The 15,171-nt window shown below is 34.5% G+C and overlaps 2 protein-coding genes across 2 annotated transcripts; one reads left to right on the top strand and one right to left on the bottom strand.

The window, feature by feature from the left end:
- Positions 1-1,166: 1,166 nt before the first annotated feature.
- Positions 1,167-1,718, bottom strand: LOC145059809 (uncharacterized). Its single transcript, XM_079007592.1, has one exon. It carries the CDS (start codon positions 1,716-1,718, stop codon positions 1,167-1,169), a length of 552 nt encoding a protein of 183 aa, XP_078863718.1.
- A 9,463-nt stretch (positions 1,719-11,181) lies between these two features.
- Positions 11,182-14,745, top strand: LOC145058610 (putative disease resistance RPP13-like protein 2). The gene is made up of 2 exons (XM_079006492.1): positions 11,182-14,109; positions 14,253-14,745. Exons 1-2 carry the CDS (start codon positions 11,182-11,184, stop codon positions 14,253-14,255), a joined length of 2,931 nt encoding a protein of 976 aa, XP_078862618.1. The 3' UTR covers positions 14,256-14,745.
- The last annotated feature ends 426 nt before the right edge of the window (positions 14,746-15,171 follow it).

The following is a 15,171-nucleotide window of genomic DNA, read 5'->3' as shown; positions in this document are numbered from 1 at the left end:
AATCTTTAAACTTAACACAAATATATATCATATTAAACATTTTAGGAATCAAAATAGATGAGGAGAGTAGGTGAGGAGAAATCGTAAGTTATAACCTTACACATATGCAATGTAAAAGCTTATATGATTTTGTGATTATTGATTATCACTTAAATGAAGTCGTTGGTGACGAAAGCAAGAGGCGACACAATGGTTATGTCCGGTTAAAGCAAGAGGCGGCACAATGGTTATGTTCGGTTATCTAGGGTTCAGAAGGGAAGAAAAGTCGGTTGAGTGAGAGAGGAGCAATGTTGCGATGGACGGTGACGTTAGGAATTTCGAAATGGTGAAGGGTTGGTGAAGGCTTTGGTGATGATTAAAGGCGACAGTGAAAGCTACAGATGGTGGTGGTAGTCGAAGCAACAACGACGATGACGAAGAAGAAGGTAGTGGGTGGGCTTCTAGGGCTTCAATCTAACCTCAAATTGAAATCATATCCAGAGTGATTATAGGAATTTAAGGAAATGGCTTAAAATTTGAATCTAACTAAAGCTCCTTAAATTATGGTATGAATCGGTCAAGTACAATTGAATACTCCTGATTCTTACTTTGACCTTTTCTTTTGACCAGATAAGATATTGACTAATGCATAAATTTGTTGTACATATTGTATAAAGGGTTGTACCTCTTAAAATTCAGCAAAACATGCTAAATGTTTTTTAAGGTGTATATATATATATATATATATATATACACACACACACACACACACACACACTAGCAGTGTATATATATATACACACACACACACACTAGCAGTGTACCCGCGCAAAGCTGCGGGGCACGTAGGTTCTTTCGGTGATATATTTCCTTTACAAAAATATTATGTTCCAAAATAAATTACATGTTGAAGACAATATAATAAAACTATGGTGTTATTTGTTACATGATACATCAAATAACCAATAAAAAGAAACCAGTCAAAACGGCACAAAATATTAATCGTGTAATACCTCTTTATACACCACATTTGTTGTAGAAACCCCATCACCTTTTGAATTTTTGTTAGGTTTCACTAATACTTTTGTATTGCAACGTGAAACCCCTCTAGACAATGCAACATAAAGTTGTCCATGCGAGAATACTGGGTCTGGAAGATAGATACCTACATTTGGAATTGTTTGTCTCTAAGCTTTATTGATTGTCATTGCAAAGCACAATCGAATAGGAAACTGTTTCCTCTTCAGCTTGAATGGGAACATATCATCATCAGATGGACATAAAGGAATCTTAGGCAAAAATATCCTTTTTCCAGCATGTTGACCAACTACTATTTCTGCATCAATAACATTTTGCTGAAAGCTTTTGCATATCAATCGGGTGCCATTACAAAACCAATTTGCTGGGTCAATATTCCGTAACAGTATTATTGGGCATCTAACTTTTAATCTAAGGTGATGCGGAGGTAAACCACTAACACTGATCGAGTTTAAGAATTCCAACGAATAGAAGCCATTTTTATCATCTATGACTTCATCGACACTATAGTAAATTCTCTCTTCTCCGTGAAATCGATCGATCATGTAATCGTTAATCGCATCGGCACTATCATTTTTTGTGGATAATATTGCTCGTGATATGATATAATCTGATTCATACCTATTAAATTCCAAGGAGGGAAACACTGCATCAATCAAAGAATCCAATGATTTTTCTTTATCAGTGTATGGAATGACCATATCATTAAAGATGCGAATAAAACTTCTGTCCACTGTTTCTTCAACTCCATCACCGACACATAATAGAATGTTTGAAAAAAACTCTGTTTTGAACAAAAAATCTTGTTTGGTGCTACCTGTTTTTTAGCGTTTTATTTAAATAAAACGTACCAAATCTAATAGTTATCTCATATAAAAGATCATCAATTTATTTTAAAAAAATATTATTCCAACAATCCAAAATTAAAAAAAAAGTAAAAAAATAGTGATTATAACTTCAATGTAAACCAAAATAGATGACCGATCTCACGACTATTTATTAATAACATTTAGAGAAAATATACATGAAAAGTATTAAACAAATAACTTGAACATAAAAGTAAAAATCCTAGTTATACATATTTTTGTTTCAGACGCCTAAAAAATTGTCTCCCTTCTTCACTTATAGATACACACAGAGATACATTAAGAAAGAAATTGTCTCCTTCATGTAACATGAAACTATTAAACTTAAATGATAAACTTTACAAGACCTTAATCACAAATTATATGGATCAAACCTATATGCAAAAAGGAGAAATTTATTTTTAATACAAAATATACTTCTTCCATTTTTGATAGCTTTGATCAATGGCAATACATAATGCATACAGTTTTCATACCTTAAACCCAATAAAAAAAGTAATTAAATCCCATCAAAAACACATAACCCCACCAAATAGAATGATATCATTTTAAACCCAAAAAAAGAGCTCAACCAAAAGTAATTTAAATTACTTTGAACTTGGATATCAAACACTAATGTTGATGATTAGTTTGAATTTAGTTGTAAAACATTAATATTCAACGGTACTTTGAGAATGAAAGACAAACAAAACCTATTTGAATAAACAAAGAAAAACCTCATTTTACCTTCAGAATAAATAAAAAAAAACACAAGTTGTATTTGAGTCAAAACAAGGCTAAACAAGGTTGCATTTGCGAAGTAATTACCAGTTGTATAACTTTAAAGTAACAATATGCCATTTCAAAGATATATGGACCAAGCAACATGCTACAAAAACTAAATAACATCATTTGTGTTTAGAGAAATGCAATTCCTTTTAGCAAATCCATCTGATCATAAAGTGGTTGTTTCTTTGAGGTTATAACTTAAAAATAGAAAGAACAACATACACAGACCGATATTATACCACTTTTAAAATTTCCATTGGTTTTGTTAATCTTTAAATCATATATTAGCAACCAACATCATGTTTGGTCATAAAAGATCCATATATTAATAAAAAAAAATGCATAAATAGAAACATGAATGGAAAGAAAATGCATAAATTTAGAAATAACAACATACTCAAAAGTTTAGGTTAGAACTTACAGAAGAATGTGAGATAGAAAACTTGAAGACTTTGTCATACTACTCTGCTACATCAACACACGTATACAATCATATGCACACAAATTCATTGTTTTCTTCAAAATGACCAATATACCCCTCCTTCATTCCCTGCTATGTCCACACTCCCCTATCACAACCACATACAGATATAGTTAAATGCACATACATCCACATCCACATTTACATGTAATCAAAAACCAAATCATAATCATAAAATCAAGGAAAAAGATAAACAAAATCAAGAAATACCAACTCTATCTGCTGGTCGTTTCTATTTATTGTTCTCAAGAAAACTCTACATAAAATCAAGAATTGTGCCATCGATATCCGATAAAATTGCAACATTTTCTTTTCCAAAAAGTTTGAAGTTAAAATTACCTAAAGTCAAAAAATCAAGAATGGGGAAAACACAAAATCAAAAATCAAAACAAAAACAAAATTAGACGTTACAAATGAATGTACCTGGAAAATTAACCACTACATCTGGAAAAACATAAGAGAAGGTTTGCATCAAGAGTGATACACTGGAAGAGGAATGGTAGACCCACCCACTTGCAAAAATATGATTCTTCAAATCAACATAAACAATAATGTAATAATCATAGTCAAAAAAACAAACATAACCATTTAAATCTTTAGAATTCAAGAAATATGAGGTAAAACATTGATTAAATCAAACTAAGATTAATAATGAGTAAAATCTTATCAACACGGAATGTAAATGAGATGAGATCCAATTCTACAGTTAATTAGCTGAAATTAGCAAGCAAGAAGAAGTAGTTTCCATTTGAAAATGCACTATTAGCCTTTATTTGAATGTTCCAACAAATCCACACTATAAATCTATAGAGACCAAATCCCTGATGCAGATCAGGAACAAAGCTTATTAGCTTTTTCTGCCATAAAAATTGTACAAATACATATCTTTGTGTGACGGAGCAATGGAATCCAAAACTGAAACTCGATAATGAAAGGGAAAACAAAATTCAAAGATACAACGAACCTTTATGAATATTGGTAAATCTAATACCACCAAAATGTAGGAGGAGAAAGGGAGCATCGATTGTGAGTGAAAACAAAACCCAAAAGAAATTCAATGCCTCTTAATCACATAAAAAGAAGAAGAAACATACATAGTTAGAAAGAATCAAAGTTTCCAAATCATATATTCTTCATTTCTGAGTCGTTAACTTAACAATAAAGATCTGCAAAAAAAAAAATCAGAATCATTTGTTTCTTGTAGATGAGAGGATGGAGATATAGGGGAAAGGAGTAGTTGATGCTTCATGTTCTTACTGAAACACCCCAAAATAAAAAACAGGGGCACGTTTTTCTTTACATACCTGTCCCAGATATGTTCATGTTGTTGTAATGCAGAAAACGGGAAAAATCAAGATTTGCAAACAATGTTCATCGAGGAAGGAATTAGTAAAAAAAATCTTACATAAGTAAAGATACAAAGAAGTAAACCAGAGCATGGTCGTCGTTAAGGCAAATAGAAAAAGGACATTTGTGTTGTTTATCAAGTCATTACTACCTTACATTGTAAATTCTCTAATATCAGAAAGTAATCTTTAGTTACTATATTTTTGTGTCCCTCCCAACTGCCCACTGGAAAAGAATTCACGGAATTGTCATATCTCCACTTGAAAAGTGGTTACTTTCGGTCATGGTGATTGTGCCCTTTTCTTGCCCAACTGTAAAGCTTTTCCCAGACAAATTTACACAACTGAACGCAGAAGCATCTCTGAATGGTGGCTGCTAATCAAGAAATCGATGACTCTTGTTTTGAAAAACTCGATTTTTCATATTTTTTTCAAGAACAATCGCCCAAGTGAAACCCTAACTGAATCTCACTTAATTTACATTTGATTACTCTTCCGATTTGGTCTTGGCTATTAAGCAGCTATCGTTGGGTTCGATCAGTCAAAATCAACAAAAGAATCGACATGGTGGGGTATGTGTAACAAAAATGATTAATGAAGCATATTGACAGTGGTAGTGAGGTGGGCAACTGCGGTAAGCCACGATGGTGGTGAGGTATGTGGTGATCGATTTTGGTGGTGGTGGCAGCAGCTTAGGGTTTGTAGAGAGAAGGAAGGGAGAGATTGAATTATTGAGGGAGCCAAAGGCGATTTCATAGAAACGGAGCCAGTGCCGAACAATGTTGAAAGTCAGGGTAGGAGGAAGTCAATTATACAGGAGAAAGACGTTGAGAGGTAGAGCTAAAAATCTGTAGACGGAGAGGATCGAGATATGAGGCTTTGATTACAATGTGGGACCGAGTAAAAGATCTCATTCAAAATTTAATATTATTTTATTCACATTTAGTTGTACTTTAGGCTTAGAGACTTGGACGTCTTAAAAATATTATTATATTGAATCTATTTATGGAAATAGTTAGATTTCTATTATAAGATAGTATATATATATATATATATATATATATATATATATATATATATATATATATATATATATATATAAACGTATCACATCTCATTTCATTTCCATTCCATTCAATTTTCTTTCAATTCTATTACAATATTTTTCAATTCCATTTGTTTTCTCCAACTTTTCAAGAAAAAGAATTTAAACATTCGAAAAATAGTAATGAAAAATATTGCAAACGATTCATCTTTAATTCGCTAAAGATTCATTGACGAAACTGATGTTAGTTTGTTGCATTATCTTGTCCTGCACAACTTTTGTATCAGAATAATGTTAGTTCAACCAGCATTAATACGAGAAACTCAATCCATAGACAGGGATGGACGTAGGATTTTACAGTAGGGGTTGCACGAGAGAGTTAGGGGTTCCACGGTAGTAGAAATTTCGAAAATTTATGAAAAATTTTCCACTGTGGCCGGAAAAGTTAGGGGTTGCCGATGTCACCGTGGACCACCCCTTGATCCCCTGTCCATAGAGATCGTATAGAGGTAGAACAACTATAAATCTAACATTACCTTGTTGGTGATTCAATCTTTATGATCGATCAATTTCGTTGACGATTCTGTATGAGCAAATATTTGTTTATGTGTATTCTTGGTGACCTGGAAGATATTTATCCTTATTTTCAAACATCATACAATGCAAGTGGTTTGCGAAGTTTCAATGTGCTTCAAAAATGCACCTCAACAGTACATCAAATTGCTTGTTAGATGAGTATCTAAATATGTCAGAAAGAACTTCATGTGAAAGTCTTCAAAACATATGTGATGGTGTTGTCCAACTATATAAGGCCGAATATCTACGTCTTCTAATATCTACTAACATTCATGTTGGATCACTCAATTGTATAGATTTGATGATGCAAAATATATACTTCATAGTTATAGTTTATATGTTCGTTGTAGACAGTCAATCTTGTCTAAGAAAGTGTAAATAGTATAATTTAGACAAGTTGATCTATCAGAGCTAGTTTCGTTAGTTAATTTGAAGATATACTGATAGAAATTCGTAAGTCGAAGACTGAAGAACATCCCCTGATGACTGAAAGACCCTGAAGACTGTAACACCCGAATTCCCAGGTATATTATTTATTCCTTATTTTTTTGGAGGTTGGGAGAGAACTCGACAAGTTGGTGTTAAACTCGCCGAGTATGGTCGTGAATTCTATCCGGGTTCATAGTTGGACTCGGCGAGTTCATGAGTGGAACTCGGCGAGTCCACGCTGTTTAATGAAACCCTAATTCCTTGGGTTTGGAACCTATTTAAAGACCCTTAGTGCCGTCATTTGTGGCTACCAAACCCCAGAGAGAAACCCTAAGAGATCTAGAGCGTTTGTGAGGAAGGAGAGGCCATTCTTGATCATTTTGTTGGTGTAATTGCAAGAAGGAGATGACCAAGGCAAGAGGAGGCTGAAGGAGGTGCGATTCTGGTGATTTCAGAGTCCATAGACTTCATCTTGAGGTATTTATTCGGACCTTCCTCAGTTTTGGTGTTGATTCTTAGAGTTAGGGTTTTCTAACCCCCTTTAGAGGATGAATATGTGGAGCAACTGGTCCCTTCTCGAGTGTATGTTTTGGATCTGGACTCAAAGAGGTCCATAAACCTTAACCCTTGGAGCTTTATGAGTTATTTTGGGAGCCATGAGCTTAGGATGTTATTTTTGGGGCTAAATCACCAAGTGATACCATCTAGATGTTATATGACTGTCAAGGTCTGAACTTTACGTGATTATCATGTTTGGGAAGGTCAGATCTATGGATTTAAGGAACATATCTGACCTCAGGAGGTTGTGCATGGCATGAACTCGTCGAGTCTGAAGAACAACTCGACGAGTAGGGTTAGGGTTTCCCGTAAATCACTCAGTGAGTAGACTTGCCGAGTTGGGGAAATAACTCAGTGAGTCAGAGGGAGATTAGGGGACTGGAGTTCAAGGCGGAACTCGCCGAGTTGTTCATGAGACTCGACGAGTTGAGTCGGGGTAGCCCCACGATTCATGCCAGGTGTGACTCATCGAGCAAGGGGAGGAAATCGACGTGCCAAGCAGGACTAAACAGTTAGTGGACATGTGTAGACTCGCCGAGTCGCCCAAGTGCACTCGACGAGTCGGGTCAAAGTTTGACCGTTGACTTTTGTTGACTTTTAGGGTTTGGTCAACAATGTGGCCTTTAAGCCAAGAAAGGGGTAAAGATAGGGTTGAGTATAGTATATTTATGAGAATATTGACTTTATGTGATTAGGCAGAGGCTAGATCGTATTTCTACCGAGTCAGAGATTTACCGAGACATCTGAGGTGAGTCTTCTCACTATACTTTACCTAGTGTGGTAACAGAATTATGTGGCAGAGTATTGTAGAGTTATATGCCAGTGTATTTGCATGTTACTATGTGTTGTGATTTATTGTGATATGTGATATGCATGATTCAGAGTTTACAGAGTTAGGACCAGTGGGTCCACAGAGTTATGGGACCAAGAGGGTCCCACGGAGATATTCGACCAAAGGGTCAACAGAGTACAGTCTTGAGTGGCTGATATGTGTTTATGTGGTATTTTGGGGAACTCACTAAGAAATTATGCTTACAGTGTTATGTGTGGTGTTTCAGGTACCAGCGATGATCGCGGGAAGGCGTCAGCATGACTCGTACACACGCACACTGGAGTTCATACATTTTGATCTTGGGGTTTTGTATTGAGATGATGTTGATACAATGTTTTGAAAAATGAATGTGAATGATGCTTTATGTTTTTTTTTTTTTTTAAAGTAAATAAAATTGTTAAATTTTACGGTGTTACAAAGACTTTATCAGCACCAAAGACATGGAGACACAATCTACTGAAGACATATCAGTGTGTCAAGACGTTGATGGTTATACAATGATGACACACTGATAAGATGATACGTTGATGACACTCACTGATGGTCATTCACTATCTGTTGAAGCTAGAGTTTATTAGCTTGACCCTGGTGTTGATGAGTAAAGTTGAAGTTGATCTCCCTGACGTTGAAGTTGATGCTCTTATCAACTTTTGATGTGCTGGTGCTAATATCCGAATCTGGAGAAGATCTGAACTGATCCATTCCTTATTTACATGTTCAATTTATATTTAGATTAGATACAATCCCTTGATTGAAGGGATTCACTAGATTAGATTAGTATATATTCAACATAAGGGTAAAGCCTAATCTGGTGAATGTCTTGGTGACTATCTTTGTGACAACCCGTTTTCGTAATGAAAACAAATTCTTTCTTGGTGAAAGACAATTTGGTGACATCCATATTTTCACGGTCAGAAAAGACCGATTTGTTTATGCTTTATTTTGAAAATCAAAGTATCTTTTAAAGAAATATGTTGCGGAATTTGTTCCCAGAAAAACATGATAAATACGTTATCAAAGCGTTTCCGAAGAAATGTATTTTATTCATTTTAAAACATTGGGATGTCATCGTCAATATAGAAACATAAGCACAAACAGACCTTACATTTATTTACACTAGTGATCTCCTTAATCTCTCAGTGTAATGTAGATTCATATTGACACCTATGATACAAATAAACTGAGTGAGTCAGGTTGGGAAACCTGGTAAGTACATAGGGTTTTCAACCCACAATAAATATTATGTTTAATCATCAAACAATTAACCCGATTACTCATCCTCATTATCTTCTTTATTTCTTAAGGATCTACCTTATAATGACCATACCGTCGATACATTTCTAATGATATATATATATATATATATATATATATATATATATATATATATATATCATTAGAAATGTATCGACGGTATGGTCATTATAAGACTAGTGTTGAGTACTTTCGACATTAGTTTAGTACAAATATCGTTAAATCTATCTAAAATAATATTATAAAGGGTGTTTAGTCGTTTATATAACTATAAGGTCATTATATATATATATATATATATATATATATATATATATGTGTGTGTGTGTGTGTGTATACATATATATGATTTATACTTTATTTTAATACGTAAATATACTATTATAATTTATAACTCGTTCATACGAACTCCATTTTTGACGTTCTTTATATCCACGCGTAGCTATCGACAAGATCTACAACTTTAGTTTAGACTCCGTCGGCTAATTTTGATATTATTTTTCGTCCATATTTTTATAAAATTAAATGATTTTGCTAAAATCATAACTTTGTCATACGAACTCAGTTTTTGACATTCTTTTTCTCAAAATTCATATTTTGAGTACTACAATTTTCGTTTTGGTGGAATTGGCTAAAAGTCAACCATTCTTTTCGTAATTTTTTACGTCATACGTTCGTTGTGTGTGTCTGATTTTATATCTTATAAAAATCATATCTAATTCATATGGAGTCGGATTTCTGCGAAATTTATATTTTCGGGATCGGGGAGACGTGTATTTTCTATATATATATATATATATATATATATATATATATATATATATATATATATATATATATGTTTTGGCGCACTTATTTTTACGATTTACGGACGATTCAGCTGATTTTTGTTATTTATATTATAATAATCATGAAACACATAATATTCACATAATTCTTCTTTATTACGTTAAATATGTTACAATTGTTGACCATAACTATTACTTTGTTGTTGTTGTTGTTGTTGTTGTTGTTTGTTAATCAAAATAGCTATCATTGCTAACGGAATCTGTTACCCCATCCTTGTGATGCATCAAAGAACGTAGTCCTGGTTTCTACCTTTATCACACATAATGGTGGGTTTTGAAGTGGAGAAATAAAGAGATCATTAGTGTTAGTGGTTCTTGACTTCAGATTAAATATATTAGCGTTAGGGATGTAGGGATCAAAACCCAGTGTGGTTTTGTTTTTATTTTAATTTTTAATTGTAATTAGTTAAAAAATGTAGTATAAAAAACATTTAAAAAGGGTAAAGAGGTCATTTTGTTTAGGCAAGACCATTAGTGTAAGATTGAGAAACCGTAAAGATTATTTGTGCAAGTTTAGATACCACAATGACCATATTAGCCAAAAAAAATTTACAGGGATTGAAGTTGTCACCTTTGGTAAATCATGGGACTATTTATTTAATTTTGTCATAATTGAACGAATGGACTTTAGTTGACTGACAGGTGTTGGAAGACAAACCAAAAGGTATGTCTCCTCGTAACTTCCCTGTAATTCTTCCTTACTCCTATTAACCTTGATTATAGCTTAGTCGTAAAGAAACAGAAATTTACTTGTAACTTCAAATATTGACAACGGTATTTGACACGCCAATCAATTTCTCCTCTCTTTGTATTTTCTATGACCTTTCCGAGTGTCAAGTGTGAAATAGGTGACTACACATAAACGTTCCTTTTCTTATCACCTTAACTGAAATTACATGTATAAAAACAATCGAAAAGATCTCGTGGTAAACTTCTTCTTAGTTTCTTCAGATCAATAAACAAAAACTCATATGCAATTTCCTCGATCAGCAAATAAGAACCCATAAAGCAAATTGATCATTGTTTGTAGGCCGGTGGGCCAAACATAAAGAATAGTAGGCGTAAATTTGTATAAAAGGGTCAAGAAACCTTTCCTGGTATCACAACTCCATAACTACCGTGCTCCAAGTCCACAACAGAGAAAGAGAGAGATCTTATCCAATGGCAGTAGAGGCAGTAGTATCTGTGGTGTTACAGAAACTAACGGACATGCTGAAAGGGCATTCACAATCCCAAAACAAAGTCATAGTCTACGACGTCCAGGAGATCATTAAGTCGCTCAATTCGTTGAAAAAGTTGATGGAAATCAACCAGCAACCAGAAGAATACCTTGATGCTGTGTACAACATCGAAGACGGGATTGAGAAGTTCACTCTCATTGTTGCTTGCAGGAGGGACGTATTTGGTTTCTTAACAAACCATATTTTCTTCTTCAACAACTTGAAATCTTGCTACAATATCCACCAGAAAGTAAAGAAAATCACTACACAACTGATGTACCTAAGAGATCATCAACCTCACCAGAGGACTCCTATAATAGAAGTTTCAAACGAAGAAAAAGCTGATAAAGAACCTGTGGGTGAAAATCATACAACTGTAAAAAATCACACCCCTTCACAGGGTTCTTCTTATACTTCAGAAACACAAGAAACAAATCATGTAGGTTGTATGGATGAACTAAGCTTCAGTTACTCATGCAACGAAGAAGAGATTCAGATTGTCGGTGTCAAAGAACGTTTTCAGCAAAGACGGCGAATTTCAAGCTTTTCCTACAAAGAAGAAGATTTGGGAATCTTTGGGCTGAAAGAAGATGTCGACATTCTGGTTGATCATCTCACCAAAAACAGTACTGAACATGTTGTCTCTATTATTGGTGAAAGGGGTATAGGCAAAACAACACTTGCTCGCATAATCTACAAAAATAAAGACATCAAGCGCCATTTTCAATTCTGTGCTTGGGTTTCGGTGTTGGAGGAGTACTCCACAAAAGACATACTGCTAAACTTGTTCAAGGCAACCCAAAGTATCACGGATAAACCCATTAATATGGATGATGAGAAAGTAGTGAAGTTGAAGCTTTCATCATACCTCAAGAATAAAAGGTACTTGGTTATCCTAGATGGCTTAAGTACTTGCAATAACTTGGAAGTTTTAAAGGAAACCTTACCAGATGAAAAGAACGGAAGTAAGCTGCTCTTGACTTGTTTACAAACGATCGAAACTCCACAGATGAAGATAGTTTCGCATCGTATGATGCCTCTAACTGAAGACGACAGCTGGAACATGTTCAGAGAGAAGATCGGGAAAGAACAAAGTTGGGCTCTGGTTCCAGAGAAATCAAAGCTTGCAATTCTACAGAGCTGTAAGGGTCTACCCCTGAATATTGTCCTGCTTGCAGGTTTTTTCTCCATGAAGGATCCAAGCAGCTGGTCTCAAGTTTTCTGTTGTGAGCAAAACTCTGTAGACATATTCTCTCTTTGCTTTAACGACTTGAGCGACCACTTGAAGGTATGCCTGCTTTTTTCAGTGCTTTTTCCTAAAGGGTTTGACATTCCAGTAAGGAGGTTACTGCGGCTGTGGCTTGCGGAAGGCTTTGTCAAACAGATTTCGACCAAAGTGTTTCCAGAAGATATCGCCCAAACATATTTTGAAGAATTAGTCAACCGAAACATGATTCAAATATCAAAATTGAGGTCTGACAATAGCCCAAGAAGATGTCGCGTGGTTGGAGTTCTTCATGATTATTTGTTGCCAAAAGCCCAAGAAACCAATCTCTTTCACAACTATCGTAAGTTGGTTAATTCTGAAGAAGTAGATTTTCCCAATGTCCGTAGGATAGTTGAATATGATAGTCCAAAGAGAGAACAAGGAAACGACAGAAGGGAAATCATTGGTAAGGAAAATGTTGCCTACTCTTCATCCTCAAATTATTTCTCTTCGTTTACATCAAATGAGAGTCCATCATCCCCTAAGAAATCACAGCCTAAAAGTTCTTTGTTCAATCCAACCCACCTACGATCCTACACGTCATTTAACCATCAGAAAACAGATTACATGCATGCTAAGAGAATTGGAAATCTTTTGGGACATATAATCAGTAACGGCTTTGGGTTATTACGGGTGCTTGACTTAGAGGGCGTGTATAAACCCATCTTACCCGAAAACCTTGGTAACTTATGCAATTTAAGGTACTTAGGTCTGAGATCGACATATTTAGATACTCTTCCATCATCTGTCGGTGAATTGACACACTTAGAAACCCTAGATTTGAAGCATACATGCATAGATGAGCTGCCATGTTCCATTTGGAGACTGAAAAAACTTTACCATCTGAATCTTAACGAAATGCGTCTCAATATGCATCCAAAGTACTCTTCCTTGAGGCTCTGGACATTATGGGGATTGTCTTTGGATGAGAAAGTCCCCATAAAGGATGGTTTAGACAGGCTTAATGATCTTAGAGAACTGGGTATTACATTCCAGCTAAGCTCCAACCAGGATGACTTAATGGAATGGATCTCCAAGTTAACAGAATTACGCTCCTTAAGGCTGCGATCCAAAGATAGTCTAGGGCGCCCTTCAAAACTGATGTTTAAATCAATGTCAGACCTTGGGCAACTTTCCCATCTAAACTTGTTGGGGAATTTAGAAAAGCTACCTGATTTAAATGAATTCCCACCAACGCTGAAGGTTTTGACATTGTCAATCTCACTGCTGAAGCAGGATCCTATGCAAACTCTTGGTCAACTTCCGTGCCTGACTGTGCTCCGGCTCTTGGGACAGACCTACATAGGGAAAGAAATGGTTTCCCATAAAGGAGGGTTTAGTAAGCTTAGGGTGTTGAAAATGTGGATGCTGAAGGAACTGGAGAGCTGGTTTGTTGAAGAAGGATCGATGCAAAGCCTCAAACATCTAGATATCAGGTGTTGTGATAAATTACGTAACATTCCAACCAGATTGCTGCAACAACAGCAGTTAGAACACCTGGTATTGACAGGCATGCCACATATATTCACAACCGAGGTCGAGCGCATGAAATCAGATCACACGTCCATAACCATCAACGATTGGAAATTTCCAACTTTACCTGTGAGTTTTTTGTATAAACTATTTAGTATATTTGCAAGCTGGGTTTGAGTTGAGTGTTTTTCTTTTTGCATCCTTTCATAGAAGTTTTGGAACTGATATGGATTACTTATCTGTAAATACTTACTTTCTTTTTTACATGGCAGTGAGAGAAAGATGATTCTACTTTGGTGAAACCTAGCTAAACTTCAGTCAAGCACCAGTCATATTCTCAGATGCTTTTGGCGAACCTTTGTTTGTAGTCAAAAGTTTGTAATTGTAGTGCGTTTCATGATTAATTTCTCATTGGCAAATTGTACTTTAATTTATTCCTGCATGCCCAACAAAAAGTAAACAATAATCCTTTTATCATCCTCTTGATTGAGTTAGTTCCACCACTGGTTTGTATACCAAGGCAAATTTTATAGAAAACCAGATAAGCACTTTTTTTTAATAGCAAAAGATTATTTTTGGCTAGCAAGAAGCTCTAAAAACACTACAAAAAAGAGTCCAAAAACATTTTTGTCCAAGTAATGCTATCATTTAAACGAGTTTTTTTAAAAAAGGGGTTGTTTTCAAAACTGTTTGTAAAACAAACAAAAGAGGCTGTTTCAAATCCATTTGCAAAAAGAAGGTTGTTGCCCCACTTAAACTATACGTATGATATTTTTAATTACATAAATGATCCTTGGACATTATTAAAATTTTAAGTTTTATATTATAAAACTTTTCAATTACACATTTAGCTTTTACATTTTATTTTTATTTTTTTACCTTTACCAACTTTATTCATAACATTTATTCTATAATAGATATATTATTGATGTAATAGTTTTTCATTATAAACATATTATTAAATTTTATACATAACCCTTATTACTTTATACAACTAAAAATATATCATTAACACCTTTAAATCAATATCAATATTAAATATTACTAAAATTATATATAATAAATAAAATAGATATTTCACATCATATTTATAACATTACGAAATCAGAAGACCAATTCAACATTAAATTACACAATCAAATGAATAAAAAATTACAAGATCACTAAACTTGAAATTACTAGATCAATAAA

The sequence above is a fragment of the Lactuca serriola genome, chromosome 6 (assembly GCF_051521515.1).
Source record: "Lactuca serriola cultivar US96UC23 chromosome 6, Lser_US96UC23_V15, whole genome shotgun sequence".
In the NCBI taxonomy this organism is placed as follows: domain Eukaryota; kingdom Viridiplantae; phylum Streptophyta; class Magnoliopsida; order Asterales; family Asteraceae; genus Lactuca; species Lactuca serriola.
This window is presented reverse-complemented; position numbering and strand designations above follow the sequence as displayed.